General features: G+C 45.7%; 1 protein-coding gene across 1 annotated transcript; it reads right to left on the bottom strand.

The window, feature by feature from the left end:
• Positions 1-13,392: 13,392 nt before the first annotated feature.
• Positions 13,393-16,070, bottom strand: GPR27 (G protein-coupled receptor 27). Its single transcript, XM_005309098.5, has one exon. The coding sequence runs from the start codon at positions 15,387-15,389 to the stop codon at positions 14,256-14,258; it is 1,134 nt and encodes a 377-aa protein (XP_005309155.1). The 5' UTR covers positions 15,390-16,070; the 3' UTR covers positions 13,393-14,255.
• Positions 16,071-17,298: the final 1,228 nt, after the last annotated feature.

The raw sequence follows: 17,298 nt of genomic DNA, 5'->3' as shown, positions 1-17,298 counted from the left end.
ACCCATGACTGAATCTAAGCCTTACTTATGACTCAGCAAGGCATGCAGGGGCATGCCTATGGAGAGAACTTTAAGGCCTTTCAATGCCATGTACTATGAGTTTGTGTTTGGAACAAAGGACGTACCAGACACATGGCAAAAGACTATAAAAGACAGCTGCATGTTCTCCATTTTTTGTCTTCAATCCTGCTTCTTACCTCTGGAGTATCCTTCCTACAAAGGAAGCTCTGAACAAAGGACTGAATGACCCATGATGTGCTCCAGAGGGACTTTCAAGCCATCAAACTCACCAATACTTCTAAGAACCTGATATATGGACTTCGAAGTCTCTGTATGTATGTGACTGCTTTACCATTTAACAACTCTCTTCTTGTTCTTTCTTCTTTATAATAAACATTTAGTTTTAGACACTAAAGGATTGGCTGGCAGTGTGGTATTTTGGGTAAGATCCAAACTCATATTAACCTGGTAACGTGGCTGACCCTTTGGGATCAGAAGAACAGTTTGTATAGTGAGCAGAGTTTCAAATACCTTCTCACTGTACTGGATCTAGGTGCTGATTGGGAGACAGAAAACTGGAATGCAATAAAGGGGATTGTGTGATTTTTTTTTATTATTATTATTATTATTATTATTTTGCTTCTTGATAACTGGTGTGGGGATCAGGAGCACAGTTTTTGACTGGCTGGGGAGTTTAACTTCAGTGTTACCCACCAGTCTTGGGAGTATCTGCTCTCCTTTTTGCAGTCTGCCCTGACCTTGGCATTTCTAGTGAGAGCTGCCCTAGGCACCACCAGGTCAGACCTGGGCTGGGACTCAGAAAGGAGGGCACAGGGCAGTGGCCTAGCACTCAGAAAGGAGACTGAAAACCCCTGAAGAGGGTTAATGGTACTGGACTTTATTGGACTCTGATACACCCTTGAAAGCGGACTTGAAATTAATAACTCAGCTGGAAAGCTGGGGTCAGTGAAAGGCACAGAGAGGGTGAAAATATCAGCTTCAGGGAGGAAGCCCTCGGGGCACGGCCCCATAGCTGGGCTGGGACTGTGTAAAGACAGCAGGAGTAATTATGGACCAAGTCTGGGGAAGGCTACAGTTGAAGTCCGTGTTGAGGACACCTGAAAGGCCCTGTTGGACTCATACCCCTGAAGGGGTCTGCGTGAGTTGTGTTTCACATACAGACTTGTGTGTGACTTGGCCTGAGTCACCGAAGCCACCTGAGAAACCACCGACAGGGGTCGCTACAGACTGAGAGAGGTGCAGACACACACTCAGCCAGGAGGCGCTCGTGTGAGGTGGGTGCGACCCCATTATAATACCTTATAAGAGGCTCTTTACTAATTTGCCATGTCAACATAATGCACCTTAATGATGTACAATACCTGCAAGTCTGACCTCAAACTAAAGTACAATACCTGCAAGTCTGACCTCAAACTAAAGCCTCTTTAGCGTCACATCTTATTATTGCTGCACAGATGGCTGTTCAAAAGAAACAGAAGGTGTTCAGAATCCCTTGATTTAAACAAGATGTCTCAGGAGTTTGATCTTGACAACGCGTAATGTGTTTTCCAGCAGGCGTTAGAAGAATCACAAGGAGTGGCAGGACTCTTTAAAGACAAAAAAAGGGTTTTTTGTAACCAGTTACCAAATTCAGTGAGTAGCACTGTCATCATCATCCACCAGTAACGTGGACCCAGGAATCTGGAAGATTTTAATGCACATCTAGGGCAGCGTGACTCCTCTGTTCTTTCTCAATGGTAGTTGTGGGTGCTTGCAGAATGCAGAATTAGGCCAATAATGTGCAAGCGGTCGTATATATGCCCAATTCACTGGTATGCATCAGCTGCTTTGCATCACCAGAATGGAGCCATAACATCCTAGAGAAACTGGCCCCAGGCTTGCATGTGGTTTGAATTGTAAAGTGCACAAATGTATCTATTAAATGTTGTGCAGGGTGCAGACCTAGATATAGCCTTGTAAAAGGGATACAACCCTGCACAACATTGGCTTACATAGCAACTCCTTGTTTTGTTCTGGGAGCATACCGCTCTAATGGGGCGGGAGGGCTGAGTTTATTTTTGGAGGGGGGGGGGGTTCTGGACTCCAGACTCCTCAATCAGAGATCTATCTGTGGATAAATTCTGTCACAATGTAATGAGAATAGACTGCAGTTCTTACTCTAGCAGGGAGGGAGCTGCAGGACTATTGGGGAGTTGGCTGAAGAGGAGGAATTTTAAATGCAAAAAGAAGCGCTTAACTCTCCCAAACACAGACATGAGTGATCCTTTCCTCAGAGAAGGGGATCCAAGATAGCAGCCCTGGTGGAGTAGGTCCTGCAAACTGCTGCACATCTCTATTGATTGTTCTGCAGTTTGCAATATTCAAGCTATGGCCCTGGTGGTAGAAAGGCAATGGTGCGTTGTCTTGGAAGCTGCAGAATGAATACACATAGGAAATGTTGTGTCTCGTGATCTTTATGCAACAAATATGAAGGAAATAGAGGGGCACTGTTGGATGGGTTTGAGCATAGGCCTGTTAAACCCAGGGTTGTGAGTTCAATCCTTGAGGGGGCCATTTAGGGAACTAGAGTACAAATCTGTCTGGGGATTGGCCCTGCTTTGAGCAGGGGGTTGGACTAGATGACCTCCTGAGGTCCCTTTCAACCCTGATACTCTATGATCCAAATAACCACATCTACTGAAAATACACAACGTGCCAGCCCTAGCTATATATACGCACTGCTGCTCTGGTTGGGGTCTGATGGCTTCTGACACCAAGATTGTGGAGAGCACCACTACAAGACTCACAAATTAAAGGGTTATTATCTATTCCTATAACTACAGGGAAGAAAAGCCAGGCCTGTTTTAAGTCTTCTAAGTGCTTCACAATATTGCCTTCAAATAGCTGAAGGAGACATGGGGTAGGGGAAAAATTCCCTAATAGGTATCAGGAAAACTTGGCAGAGGCTGTGGAAAAGGGAGGCAAGGTACCATCAACATGACAAAAACGAACATGCTTGGGAATCCAGTTATTACTATTTGTATTTCAGTAATGCCTAGAGTACCCAAGCAAGATTGGGGCTCGTTGTAGCTAGGCACTGGACAAATACACAGTAAAAGAAGTCTCTGCCCCAAAAAGATTACAGTTCCACCAAACAAGACAAAGTGGGAGAAAGGCAGTCTTATTCCCATTTCACAGATGGGGAACTGAGGCACAGAGACAACTTGCCCATGGTCATACAGGAAGTTTGCGAAGAACTGGAATTGCACCCAGGCCTCCTGAGTTCTAGGCCAGTGCCTCGACCACAAGACCAGCCCACGTGGATGGGATTAAACCCTGTTTTAATTGTAATGCAGCTTTGCAGATCCCAAGGACGTAGCACAGTTCAGAAACACAGTGAAAATGCCTTGGTTCCAACTAAACAAGCGCAAGACTGAGCTTTTTTTTTTACTTTTACAATGGAGATATCCTATCTCCTAGAGCTGGAATGGACCTTGAAAGGTCATTGAGTCCAGCCCCCTGCCTTCATAGCAGGACCAAGTACTGATTTTGCCCCAGATCCCTAAGTGGCCCCCTCAAGGATTGAACTCACAACCCTGGGTTTAGCAGGCCAATACTCAAACCACTGAGCTATCCCTCCGCACCACAGTTAATGCTCTGGAATGCTTTTTGAAACATTCCAGAGCACTAACTGTGTTGCTTTTACACAGAGCATGCAAAAGTATGTCGGGACCCTTTACAGAACAAAGACATGGTTCCTGCTGCCAAGAGCTTACAACCAAACAAAACTGCCATTGACTTTAATGGTTGTAGAATCAGACCCACATTCCATTTACTCCTGGGTTGAGAGATCTTCGAACAAAGGCATGAGACAGAGTGTCTGGGGTCTTTAGCACAGTCTACCAGGAAGGCAAACTCAGGGGTGGAACCTTTGGTGACTGCTTACATGCATTCTCTCTCTCTTATTTTTCCTAGTAATTTCTCCATCAGTAATTTTTTTTTTCTTACTACTTCTGTCCCATGGATGAAGCTTTTAGGGTGAAATCCTGGGCTTATTAAAGTCAATGGCCAAACTCTCCTGGGCTTCAGTGGAGCCTGGATTTCACCCACAGAGCTTGATCCGAAGCCCACTGAAGTCAATGACAAAACTGCTGTAACTTCAGGGGGCGGTGGATCAAGCTCATTTTCACTGTGTGTATTACGTTAGCCCCTCGGGATTCCAGCCCAGCCCAGGGCTCCTTTGTGTTATGTAAAGAGACAGTCCTTGCCTTGAAGAGCTTACAGGCTGACCAGAGAAAGCAGCCCAAGGGCGGGAGAGAATGTTCCAATGTGTGCTGTCGAGATTGGAGAGGGAAACAACTTGTTAGATCATCCAGTCCCGCTCTTGGTCACAATGGGACCATTTCCTTCAGAGTTATGTCCATGCTGACTTTTAAATTTTTTTTTTTTTTTTTTTAATGGAGATATCCCATCTCCTAGAACTGGAAGGGACCTTGAAAGGTCATCGAGTCCAGCCCCCTGCCTTCACTAGCAGGACCAAGTACTGATTTTGCCCCAGATCCCTAAGTGGCCCCCTCAAGGATTGAACTCACAACCCTGGGTTTAGCAGGCCAATGCTCAAACCACTGAGCTATCCCTCCCCCCCTCCATGTAACAAGTGATTGAGCATCCGGAGCTTCCCTTGAGAAACGACTGTTTTGCAGCTTAATAGATATTGCTGTCAGGAAGATTTTTTTTTTTCATGCTATTCAGCCTACATTTTTTCTTTCTTAATTTCATACCACTGCTCCTAGATATAGCTCTTGGCACTTACGCCCACAGTCTCTCCCCTTAGTCATGGTTTAGCTCAGCTGTACATATCAAGCTCTCATCAATCAGTGCGTCCAGACCCTGATCCTTTTGACTACTCTTCTCTGAACTCATTCCATTTGGGCGATGTCATTTTGGTAATAGGGTGCAAAGAACCGAACACCGTGCTCCAGGGGCAGGTTCACTAGCACTGTATAGAGAGGGATGGCTGTTACTTCTGTCCTTTCCAGTCTGATGTAATACACTGGAGGCGTACAGCAATATTGCTCAGCACTAGTATGTCAGGCCTAATGCAGGGAGGGGGAAACCCACTTGATCTACTTCACTCTATCAAACTGCTCAACAGCTTCCCTTCCACCCTCCTCCTCCGAGCGCGAGGGTGACAGATGGGAACAGATTGAATAGTCCGATGGAGTGAGGTAATACGCCACTAAATCGTTCCACTTTCTCTCACTGTCAAAAAGCACCGTGCCTTCAATCCTCAAATCTTTGCCTTCGTATTTTTCCCCTTTCTTTTACAATATTTTTTGTTAAAATGACTAAGAAGCAAGCAGTCATACTTCTACTATATGAGAAAGTGTTCTAAAAGCTTAGCTCTCAAGGCACCCTCTCCTTTTTGCTATCAGAGCCTTGAGAACTAATGTTTGGTGATGTCCCTTTTATTATTTTTCTCTGTTTTTCTCACGGTTTCAGGCTGGGGAGCCCATCTCACTATTGACCTAACCAAAGACAATGGGCCAGATCATCAGTGGCTGTAAAGTGGCCTAACTCCACTGACTTTAACCAATGTACACCAGCCGAGGATCAGTCCCTAGAGTGTTGTTTCCTAATTCTGAAATATGGCAATAAATTATAAACAAAAAAACAAGGTTTTGGTTTTTTTTCCCCCCCCATGGTTGTCTTACATGTTGGGGAATTTACTCTCTCCCTGTTGGGGTGAGAGATCAGAACACCAAAACACACTTCTTTTAAAGTAAGCCACTGCGCATTCTCTTCTGCTGTGTCTCTGAGTGGATGGCACTGACCACTGCAAGGGTGCTGGAACCATTTGTATAGTGGGGGTGCTGAAAGCCATTGAACCTTGTATATGTGGGAAACCACTTCAAGCCAGGGGGTGCAGCAGCACCCCGAGTTCCAGCCTCTATGGGCCACTGTAAAAAATGGGGACTGAGCAACTCCTGAAAGGCTTCCCAGCATTTGTCAGATCACTACAGAAAATTACAAGGCCCCTGTTGAATTTCCATCTAAATCTCCATGGGGAGCTCTCGTGGGCCAGCAGTATCCAGCCTTGCCTTCTACACCTGGTCTACCCTTTTAGGCTATGTTATTAGATATAGACGGGAATGTTCATAGGCCTCTGTCACCTGCGATAGGAGGTCTGTTTATGCTTTTGGGGAGAGAGGAGAGTTGTCTTGTGCAGCCTTGGAAGCAGAATACCAAAACAGCAGGTGGTGGACCTAGCTGGGCTGAACAGAGGCAAAGCAGCAGAGCCTTGTTAATGATTCAGCTAGTCAGGGCAGATGACATTGTTAACCTTAAACAGGCTAATTACAGTAACATAGTAAGAACCTGTTCCCTCTCCTCAGGTTGGTTGGCTTTAAAGAAATGCCTGGAAGCCAAGGACAGCGGGTTCAAGAGGAAAAAGGGGTTTTGCTCTCTTTTTGCCTGTATTTATTGCAGACGGAGAATTAGAGACTGGAACTTGTTTTAGGGGCAGACCAAGAAAACGCTCCACAGACACTCCCGAGACTAAGCTCCAATTTTGCAATGCTGATCTTAACACCTGGGAGATTTGAGCCCCTGACAAGACCCAATGGCAGCAGGTCCACCACCTGAGACCGATGGCCTTTGAGAGCTTGTAGATTGCCACAATCAAGGAGAAACGAGTGAGGCATAAAACTGGAAGCAGCTCACATTCATCTACAATTGTCTTCGCCTCTGGCACTTGCAGACAGGGCTGCAGCTCCAAAATTGGTCTTTGGCCCCATCTCAGGACTCACAATAAGTGACTGTAGCTCATCTGTCAAACTTGATGGGAGAGGCCCTCATCATCGGTCCTTCCTCACTGTATGACTATGGGAAATGAAAACAATGGGCCTCATCCTCATCTAGGTCAGATCAGTGTAGCGCCAATGACTATGCTGAGGATCTGGCCGTGTGACTATTTACATAGATTTTAAGGCCAGAAGGGAACACTCGATCATCTGGTCTGACCTCTTGTCTAACTGAGGCCACACAACTGCATCAGGTTACTCCTGTCCTGAGTCTAACAGGCTCTAGTCAAACACAAGTTATCTTCCAGAAAGGCATCCAGTCTTGATTATGAAGACTTCAAGAGATGGAGACTCCACCTCTTCCCTTGGTAGCTTGTTCCAGTGGTTAATCCTCACTTTTTTAACCTATAACATGTTTATTTTAATTACAAAACCAATAACGCAAGCCAGAAGTTTCAGAAAAGGATTTTCTTTTATTCGTCATTCCTTGTGCAGGTTTCTGGCTCCAGATTTCCACTTCCTTGCAGTGTACTATACTGACTGCCTAAGATCAGCTGGGACTTCATAACTTCCTCATATCCTTACAAGATGATTTTAAAAGTTTCCCACGCTAACTGCTGTGTGTTATCAACCTGGACACAACACAGGTGAAAAGTGTGAACCAAAGGGAGCAGTGATGCCTGCAAGAGCTCTCCAGTAAAATTTCACAGTATAAATGTGCCTGACCCACAAAATCAAAGGAGCTACAAGTACTAAGGTCATTACATACAAATAAAGATGCAGAGAAATGCACATTAAAAACTGTTTAGCTTTACTTTCATAGTTAGTTGACGAAACCCTGCCTAGTGACTGACTGTTCACCCATAATAATTAGTACTTGTCATCAGTAGCTCTCTGTGTTTTAGAAAGATGGGTAAAGATCATTACAGATAGGGAAACTGAGGCATGGGACGGTTAATTGACTTGTACAAGGTCACATAGGGCCTGATGTTCAGAAGTGCTTAGCACCCAGAAATCTGCTCAGACCCTTTGAAAATCAGACTTTTAGAGTCCAATTCTGCAATCCTTAGCTTGGACTGTTGTATGAGTAAGGATTACTGAATCACTCAATATATGAGGGCTATGGAATTGGGCCCCAAGTCTGTGGCAATTCTAGGTTAGCAAAGACTACAGGAGCAGGTCTTCGGTGCTTTTGAAATTTTTAGCCAAGTCCCATTTTCAGAAGTTACTTAGGTCACTTTTGAAAATGGGACTTAGGTACTTTTGAAAATTTCAGCCCTTTAGTGCAGTAGTAGTGAGAGAAGAGTGGTTTGAGCATGAGTGGGAGCCAGGAACTCCTGAGTTTTAATACATGGTCTCAAATAATAATTCCCCCTATGGCTTTGAACCAAGCAAGTCAAGACAGATATTTAAAACCATTCTTTAATTATGGATGCTCCAATTTTGGGGGTGACCAACCTTAGACACCTTGGGACTGATTTTTTTCTGAGCCTGACTTTAATTGGAGTCTTAGATACTTATCTCTTTAAAAAAAAAAAACAGGCCCAAGGTGGGTCCCCAAAAATCAGTAATTACTTCTGAAAAAGTTAGCCTGAGGGACTTCATAAAAGAAATACACTGACTCCAGTCTTCATGAAGGAAAATCTTTGTAAAGGTACAAAAGTGCACTATGACATAAGGAAACCAAGCTTTTGTGATCTGTGTTGCACTGTGGCAACTTAGAGGCTGCTGTTTTCAAACTTAATTAGCTTGATTGGCTGCATATCTAGTAATCTTTATTAAATGTACAGTAATCACCTTTATTAGGCAACCGCCTGTCTTAAGAGACCACCCAAAATTACCTCTTTCCCCCACTGGGTACAATTCTATTCCATCTTTATTAAGAGACCACTTTTGTTGAGCAACCAATTTTTGTCACTCCCTTGAGTGGTGGCTAAGACAGGTTTCATTTTTCCTGGGCCTCATTATATTCTTTGACATTCTGAACAGTGCCAGCATCACAGCTTTCTGGCTCAGATTATGCATCACAATAGTCTATTTTTGTCTATGCTTGGTTGCGGGGCGGGATTAGAAATTAGAGCCCCAGTCACATTGATAATATATTTTTGTTTTGCAACAGAGCTGTCAACTTTAAGGGGTTTTTAAGGTGGGATTATAACTGTTACCAGCTGAGCTGAAATCTAAACAAATATAGTATCCTGAGATATTTTAGATTTATGCTCTCTGAGGCAAAAATAGTCCACTGTCAAAGCTGTGAGGCTACTTCTGTAGTGAGAAGCTCCAGTGGGAATTCTTTGGCTGTGGGATGGGGCCCCAGGCGTGGAAGGATTTTAAATGTAAGTACAGGGGGCCAGACCATGAGCTGCATGCATAGTGTTAGGATGTGTGAGAGGGACTTGTACGGGCGTGGTGTAAAGCTCATCTTTGCACGCCTCTGATTTTAGAGGAGTATGCTGGGCCAATCTTCCAGCATAAGTCAGAGCAGCCTGTAGGTTCAACCCTTTGTCTCATGTAGCTGCATTGCACCCAGGCAAAGCCTGAGGAAAGCACTGACTCAGTCCTAATTCCTGCCCTCTTTTAGTTATTCCCCTCTTTCTGGGATGCAGCTTTCTCTCCCTTTGTGCATGGCCAGCTCTGCTTGCTGGGTGGGGGGAAACAGAGCCTCTGCTCCTCCTAGTCCCTGCCCTGAGGGGAGTGCTGATTGTACAGCCCCTGCTCGTCCTCCAGCTTTGCAAACCTGGCAGCCCTTACATGGCCATGCAAGGATGGGGACCTCTATTCTCCTGCATGATGGCTGGGGCAAAACTTCCCCCCCTTTTTTTACTAGAGAACATTTTTCTCATTGGTATAGCCATTTTCTGACAGCATCAGACCCCCTCAGCACAGTAATACTGCAGGCCTTTGAGGGCATGACAGCACTTTGTCTTGCAGAGCTGAGATGCTTATACCCAGTTTTTGTTTAGATTTCAATTATTTGCTTGCATGTAGAGGGTGAAATCCTGGCCCTCTTGAAGTCATTGGCAAAACTTTTATTGATTTCATCAGAGAGGATGTCACCGGGAGTATCTGAAAAGAATGCATGAAATACTTCAAAGTTAGGGATTTGTTGCCAATATAAACAAATATTTTCAGTGTAATGCAGGAGCTAACTTTAACGAACCTGCCATAATTTATGCAAAATGAGGTGTACTACAGTATATGAGCTGGGCTAATAAGATGCTACCATGAGCTGATGCTGGTATTGTCTGTGACACTGAACAATAATGCTCCCTGGAAAAGGAATGCTATTTTAATATACTGTGTACAGTATATATGAATCAAGTAAGGAACGCTAAATACAAATCCTACTTAAGGACATTAAGTTTGAAAGCCAGAGTATGTCAACACAGCCCCATCAATTACCTTGCAGGCCCTTCTGAAATGTCTGTTGTGAAAACAGTACACCGCTACCTCGATATAACGTGACCCGATATAACACGAATTCGGATATAACGTGGCAAAGCAGTGCTCCGGGGGGCGGGGGGGGGCGCACTCTGGTGGATCAAAGCAAGTTCAATATAACGCGGTTTCACCTATAAATCGGTAAGATTTTTTTGGCTCCCGAGGACAGCGTTGTATCGAGGTAGAGGTGTACTAGCACCAAGAAACTGAACACCTCTTTTGGTGGAAGAGTCTAGGTAATACAAATATCTAGTTCTTATTTACTGTCTTTCACACACAGACCTCAAAGCACCTTTAAGGGGGTAAACATAATTATCCCCATTTTATAGATGGGGAAACTGAGGTACAGAGGTTTTTGCCCAAAGTCACCCAGCAGGCCAGTGACAGAATCAGAAATAAAACCCAGGGTCCTGAGTCCCAGTCCAGTGCCATATCAACTAACCCACGCTGCCTTATGTATGTTTCTCTCATCCAGTTGTTCAGAGGGACGGTGTCCAATTGTTAGCCCGATTACCACTCTTGCATACTATCTGAGATTATTGTCCTTTCGCTGCCACTTACTCCTTCTGTGACCTTGGTCAAACCACTTAACCTCTCCCTCAGTTACCCCATATGTAGGATGGGGATAAAACTTCCTACGGCCGATGTGAAAACTAATTAGCTAACATTGTAAAGTACTTTGAAGGGGTTCATTACAATTATTACTGAATATGATGGTTTGTGCATTTGTTTTTAGTAACTTTCTCACCCTCATAACCATCTATGGAAAAACAGACTTCATCTTACTGTTTCTACGTTTCTTTTGCTGTTCTACTTCCTGATAAATTGCTTTGCGTATTCTTGGGGCAGGGATTGATTCTGCCAATTGTATATAACTTGTGAAGTGGGTTTGGTTGGTATACATGTACTGTAAGCAATACAGCTTTCTTCATTTGCATCAGTCTTTGGTGCTTAATTTTGTATTTTCTGGGCCTAATTTATATTCTGTTATGGAACACTGATGTAAGTCCAAAATAGCTCCATTAAAGTCAGAGGAGTCACTCCGGTCTTTTTTCTTTGTGTAGGTGGGTGAAGAATGAAATATATTAAGCATTTCCATACTCTGCCCTCTGTCCATTTCAGAATTCCCTTAGATAGCACTGGGAATTGCCTACAAGAATAGGGAGTAATATACAGCCTTACCTATTTGTTGACATTCTTTTGTTTTATCTAAGCCTTTTAGTATATCAGAGCCAGATTTCACTGTCATTGAAGTGAGCAGCAAAACCACCACCATCTTCAAAGGATGCAGGATCAGGCTCACCATCCCTACATGGGATTTCAGGTATTGAGGTGGAAACTTCTCTGGTTTTAGTGAGAATGTCACACAGCGACATTGTCCTTTACAGCAGAATGATCTGATGCTGCTGTCTGAGTTCCTAAATATTAATAGAACCACCATTCTCCTGGAGGTGGTTTTTCATTTCCACCAGTGTTGACTATAGATTTCTGTTCATGCCTCTAGTCTTACAAGATGTGAAATCTGGCTCTCGCGGTGGCAAGAACACTTTTACATCGCTGCTTTATAAAAAATATAGTGTTTAAGATGCAGTTATCTTCCCCCCAAGAGTTTAGAAGCTATGTTTAGTGGTTTCTTCATCCTCTCCCCGCCGCCCTGCACTCACCAAGAAAGCTTTTTAAATCAAGCTTAGAGAAGAAAAAATACTGGGTTTCTTATTTCTGTTGGTAAGGAAAGGGAAGAGGACGTGGATGCGCATTTTCAGACTGTTAATGTGTCCTTAAAAGGTATCCCCGGTTGTCACATTCTTGTATCTCTACAAGACCTTTTTTAATTTTCAAAGGCAGTGTTTCTCTGTAAAACTTGAATAAAACTGAAAAGAACTAGTTATACCCAAAAGGCAATTACCAATGATGTCTGTGGATTAGCCTTAACTGAGTAGGAATTGTAACATACAATTTTTATGTTCTCCCCCTCCCCTTAAAAAAACCATATTTGCACTTGCAATTCTGTAACTGTCGATTAAGTTTCACTTTGTAGTTCAAAGCTTTGAACTATTTAAGTCACTATCAGGCTCCTTTTTCAAACTTTGGCAAAATCCAGCCACTGATGATTTAAATTCATGTTCCTGTTTTTGAACCTTTTCATCTGCTTTCTGTATGTTACTACTGAAGCAAAAGCTCAAATCGCAAAGCCTGCACTACATACTTCAGGAAATTTTGTCTCAAGTTTTCTAGACTCAGTTACAGCAAAAATTTGGTTTCACCATTCATTATCCAAATCTTCTCAGCCCTCTAATTTAACTGTCTCACCTAACAACAACAACTTGTAGTCTCTTCCATTAAGGTTAAGATGTAGCAAATACATCTGTGCAGTAATTTTACACTCAGGACAGATATCTCATCTAGTAGATGTATAATAATTTTGGGCTAGGGTTTATGGAAATACTCTTGTAGCAATCACTGAAATTTCTTCATAGAAATTAAGTCCCTTATTTCTGTCATGTATGTGACTTGTTATAAAACAGTGAAAATATTACTGTTTGCTAAATTTTATGTCAGAGAGAGAGCTTCCTTGCCAAACAAATGGGTTTTTTTACTACATACCTCTGAAGAAGCTAATTCCTGGCATGGATAGGATAGATTGGTTCAGGATCCCACTCCCAGCAACTCAGTTAATACCTTTAGGTAAGTCTTTTTACAGCATAAGCCACAATAATAAAATATAAAAATGGCTCGCCTATTAATAATTCAAAATAACCTTCCTGATAAGTGGAGCCTACAGATGAGCACAATGTTAAACCACGCAACTGGGTTAAACTCCTTTGCCTACTAAAATTAGTGATACATAATTATCCAGAATTTTCCCATCATTAATAGAAAAGCAATTTTTTTACATGACAATTAGTTTTAGCAGACAGAAAAATAATTGTGCTATTTAAACCGGTCACCCATCATGAACTTAAGTCTCTTTAAAAATACTTTAGTCACTTTTATTGGTATAAGTACCTAAAATGAGTTTGAACAGCAAATGAGAACTCTCTGCTTCTCCATGATATCCTAAAGTGTGAATTATACTCAGACATAAGAGACATGCAATTTTGAATGCACACAAATTGTCAGAAAGCACTATTCTGCCATTCTAAAACAATTTCATAAAGTTTCAGTATTTTATTAAAGAAAACAGTCAAAACGTACAAGTATGTGACCCAGTTTTGTAGATAACTTCCTACAAAGTCAGTAAAATATTAATTCAATCTAGTTTAAAAACTGGTATAATTGATCATTTTTAAAGTTGAGATTCATTTTAAAATCACATTTCACAAAGAATTCTGAAGTATTACCAAATGAGTAGTGCAACAAGAAAATTAAAATTAGTTCTACACTGTGTTTGCATTTCAGGCAAAAATTACATCACTGCTTTCAATACTTAAAATCACTTGAGACTGTCAACCCAACAGCTCCCCATAGAAACTGAACACTGCTTCTGAACACTTTAGGAACTTCCTCTTCTTGACTTCAAAACAAATAATAAAACAACACCTTTTGAGGTCATCAAAAATAACTTTTGTATAAAATTTTGTCTTGGCCTTTATCAAATCTTGAATAAAATTGTTAAGCCTTTATCAAAACCGACAGGAATAGGGGATAAAACTACCATGGCCTTTTATCCAGATCAGGTGCAATCACACCTACAAAGGTTAGAAGCAAGACCAGAAACTCGGAGCCCTGTTTTGTTTTTTAAAAACCACACAAAGACAAATAAATAAAACTGCTTCTTACAGCCTAAAGTTGGGGGTATTTTGTTCATGTAAGTGGCCCATAGGCAGCAATCTCTTATGTTTTGAAGATTAGTGTATGCAGAGTATAGAAAAATAAACAAAATAGCTTCTTAGAGCTGAAAGTTTGGGGGCAGGGTGGTGATTTGAATTTCCTCAGAACCAGCACTCCCTTGAGTGCATATGCAGAAATATGGAAAAGGATCCATTTTTTTTCATTAAAAGATAAGCGACCCTACATGCCAAAGCTCTTGAGATCACAAAGGATGGTGCCCTGGGTGCTCTGTATGCTTTGGCAGCAGGGGAAGTGGGCTCTGAAGCAGACCCTGAGCTCCTTGTTGAAGATGAAGCACAGGATGGGGTTGACTCCTGCCTGGGCAAATGTCATCCAGACCGAAGCAGTCAGGTAGACCTGCGGGATGGTGCTGGCCTTGATGAAGACCCGCAGGTAACAGGCCACAATGTAGGGGGACCAGAGCAGCAGGAAGAGCAGGGTGATCATGTAGAACATCTTGCAGATCCTCTTCTCCATCTTGAACTCCTCCAGCACCAGCAGCCTCTTGATCTGGCTGTGGGTGGCCTGCCTGATGCCCACCAGCGTGGGAGGAGTGGGGCCCCTGCCAAAGCCAGCCGTCCAGTTGGCAGCAGCTTGGCCGGTGGCTCCCGGCCCGTGGAAGGTCCAGTTCTGGCTGATGGCCGGGACGAGCTGGGCCGGCTTCATCTTGCGGTGGCCGTGGATGAAGAAGAGGAGCTTGACGTACACCAGGTGGGTGGCGGCGATGACAGCGGCCAGCATGAGCATGAAGCCCAGCGTGTCGTTGGCCTTGACGTAGCGGTGCTCGAAGATGCACTGCTCCTCCTCCCGGATGAACTTGTAGGTGCCCACGTCGAAGACGGGCGGGAAGGCCATGGCCATGGCCAGGGTCCAGACCATGCACACCATGGCCAGGCAGGTCCAGCCCGTCATGCGCTTGGCGTAGAAGCGGTGGTGGGCGATGGCCATGTAGCGGGTCACCCCCACGCAGAAGAGCAGGAAGGCGGCGTGGAAGCAGAAGAGGACGGCCAGGAAGGCCAGCACCTTGCAGCTGAGCGGCCCGTGGGGCCAGGCGGCCGCCCCGCTGCGCACCGACAGCATGACGAAGGGGAAGCAGGCCAGCGAGCGCAGCGCGTCGGCCAGGCACAGGTCCAGCAGCAGGTAGTAGGGCGCGCGGTGCAAGTGCCGGTCCTTCAGGATCAGCCAGGCGAAGAGCACGTTGCCGGCCAGGCTGACGCACAGGATCAAGCCCAGCGTGGCGAGCTTGAGGCCGGAGGCGCTGAGCAGGCCGCCGGGGCTGGGCAGGTGCGGGCTGAGCTCGCTGGCGTTCGCCATGGAGCGGGTAACGGGGGGCGCCTCTCCTCCGCCTGGCTCCACTCACACGCGGCGGGCGGCTCCGGTCTCAGCGCTCACCTCCCACGGCGCCCCCCAGGACACAGGCGGCGGCCGCGGCATCCATCCCTGCCAGCCGCCGCGGCGCGCTCCGGCCCCATCCCCGCTCCCCGCCGGCTCCCTCTCCGCGATCGGTGCCGCTCCGCTGCTTCACGCACAGGCCAGGCTCAGGGCTGGGCTGGGCGGATGCGGAGCGCGGGGGCTGCGCCCCCATGCCGGCATGCTGCCCCCCTTCCTCTCCTCCTCCGCCCGCCGTCCCTCCTGCAGCGGGGCGGGATCCTCATCGGGGGACATGCAACTTGAAAGGTCTCCTAGCGCCGCCGGGGGAGGGAGGCTGCCGGGGGAGGGGGCGCCTCGGCGCCGGCATCGTGCAGCATGGCCCCGCTCCCAAGCCTTTTGTCTCCCTCCTTCCTTCCTTCCTTCCCACGGGGCTTTACCTGCCGCGCCCGCCTCCCACCGCCTTTCCCGGGGCAGCCAGGCCGGGCAGGCTGCAGCCGCTGCGCGGGGAGCGCCGGAGGCACCGAGGCTGGAGGAGGAGGAGAGCAGCCGCTACCTTTGGGGGCTGGCTCGGGCTCAACTTCCGGCGAGATGCTTCTCCGGAGCCAAGTTTAGGGGCAGGCTGAGCCTGCGCAGAGGTGCCGGAGCCAGGCAAGCCGGGGGGCGGAGCTGTCCGCGGCTTCGCCCTGTCCTTGTCTGCCACCCCCCGGCCCCCGCCCTCAGGACAGCGGGGGGAACCCACGCGTGGGGCAAGGTGTTAACCGGCGAGGGGATGAAATGGGCCAAGTCTCTTTAGTGGCGCTCATCCACTGGGGCAGCTGAGTCGTGCCCTGAGTGTGCGTGGGGAGTGAAGGGTTGGTGGGCTTCACCCTGCTGCGTGTTTCAGAGTAGCAGCCGTGTTAGTCTGTATCCGCAAAAAGAAGAACAGGAGTACTTGTGGCTGCGTGGACATTTCTGTGCCTCTCCCTGCCAGAGGATAAGTTGGTTGTTTTGTTTTGTTTTTTATCCCTCCCTGGAGCTCCTTTGCCTTCAGCGGGGACCAGCTGTCATGTAACATCTCTGGGGAGAAAAGGGGGGAGACATTTTCCCCCCCACCCACTCACTCACTCTTAAATTCAGAGGCTGTCCCCATCAGCGTGGATTTTACCTCTCCTCCCAAGGGAAGCGATCCTTATCAGTTACCAACGAGCGCCTGCCTACCATAATCCAAACATGCGGACAGAAAGACACAAAATGAGGGTTGGGAGACCAAGTGTGAAAAATCGGGACACTTTTTTTGTCGGGGTAGTGGTGGAAATAGTTGCTTATATAAGACAAAACCCCCTAATGGCGGGATGGTCCCGATAATATTGGGATGTCTGGTCACCCTAAATGAGGGACACAATGGAAAAGAATAGTTCCTGAAATGTAAAGTAGCGTGGGGTCCATTTGTTTAATATGATGGCTAATACTTTCAGGAACTTTGATTTCATGGCTTCCTGACAGAAATAATTTGCAACAGTAAATAAAGTATACAAATACAAATCAAAACCGCAGCAGGTCTGGATTCCACATGTGTTAATTAGTATCTGACTCCTCAGGTAGCACCATTGATTTCTCTGGGGCCACGCAAAGAATACGGTACTATTCAGTATGGATAGGAATGTCAAAATCTGGCCCAAAATAAATAATGTTTGAAATGAAACATCAGTGTAGGGACACTAATCTCACTGCCCTGGCCAAATTCCAACTGAGGCACTGCCTGTCCTCATTCCCAATAATACAATAGAGTAGAAAATGCTTCCCCTCTTGGTCTAACAGCTGTGGGCTGTTAATAGCCTCCAGGTTCCACCCCACAGGTAGCTGTCAGAGAGGG

This window comes from Chrysemys picta, chromosome 7 (assembly GCF_011386835.1).
Source record: "Chrysemys picta bellii isolate R12L10 chromosome 7, ASM1138683v2, whole genome shotgun sequence".
In the NCBI taxonomy this organism is placed as follows: Eukaryota; Metazoa; Chordata; order Testudines; family Emydidae; genus Chrysemys; species Chrysemys picta.
Note: the sequence above shows the minus strand (reverse complement) of the source record. Positions and strands in the feature narration are given on the sequence as shown.

What these genes read in the sequence shown, in the direction of transcription:
- GPR27 (XM_005309098.5), bottom strand. Translation starts at nt 15,389, where the DNA reads ATGGCGAACGCCAGCGAGCTCAGCCCGCACCTGCCCAGCCCCGGCGGC.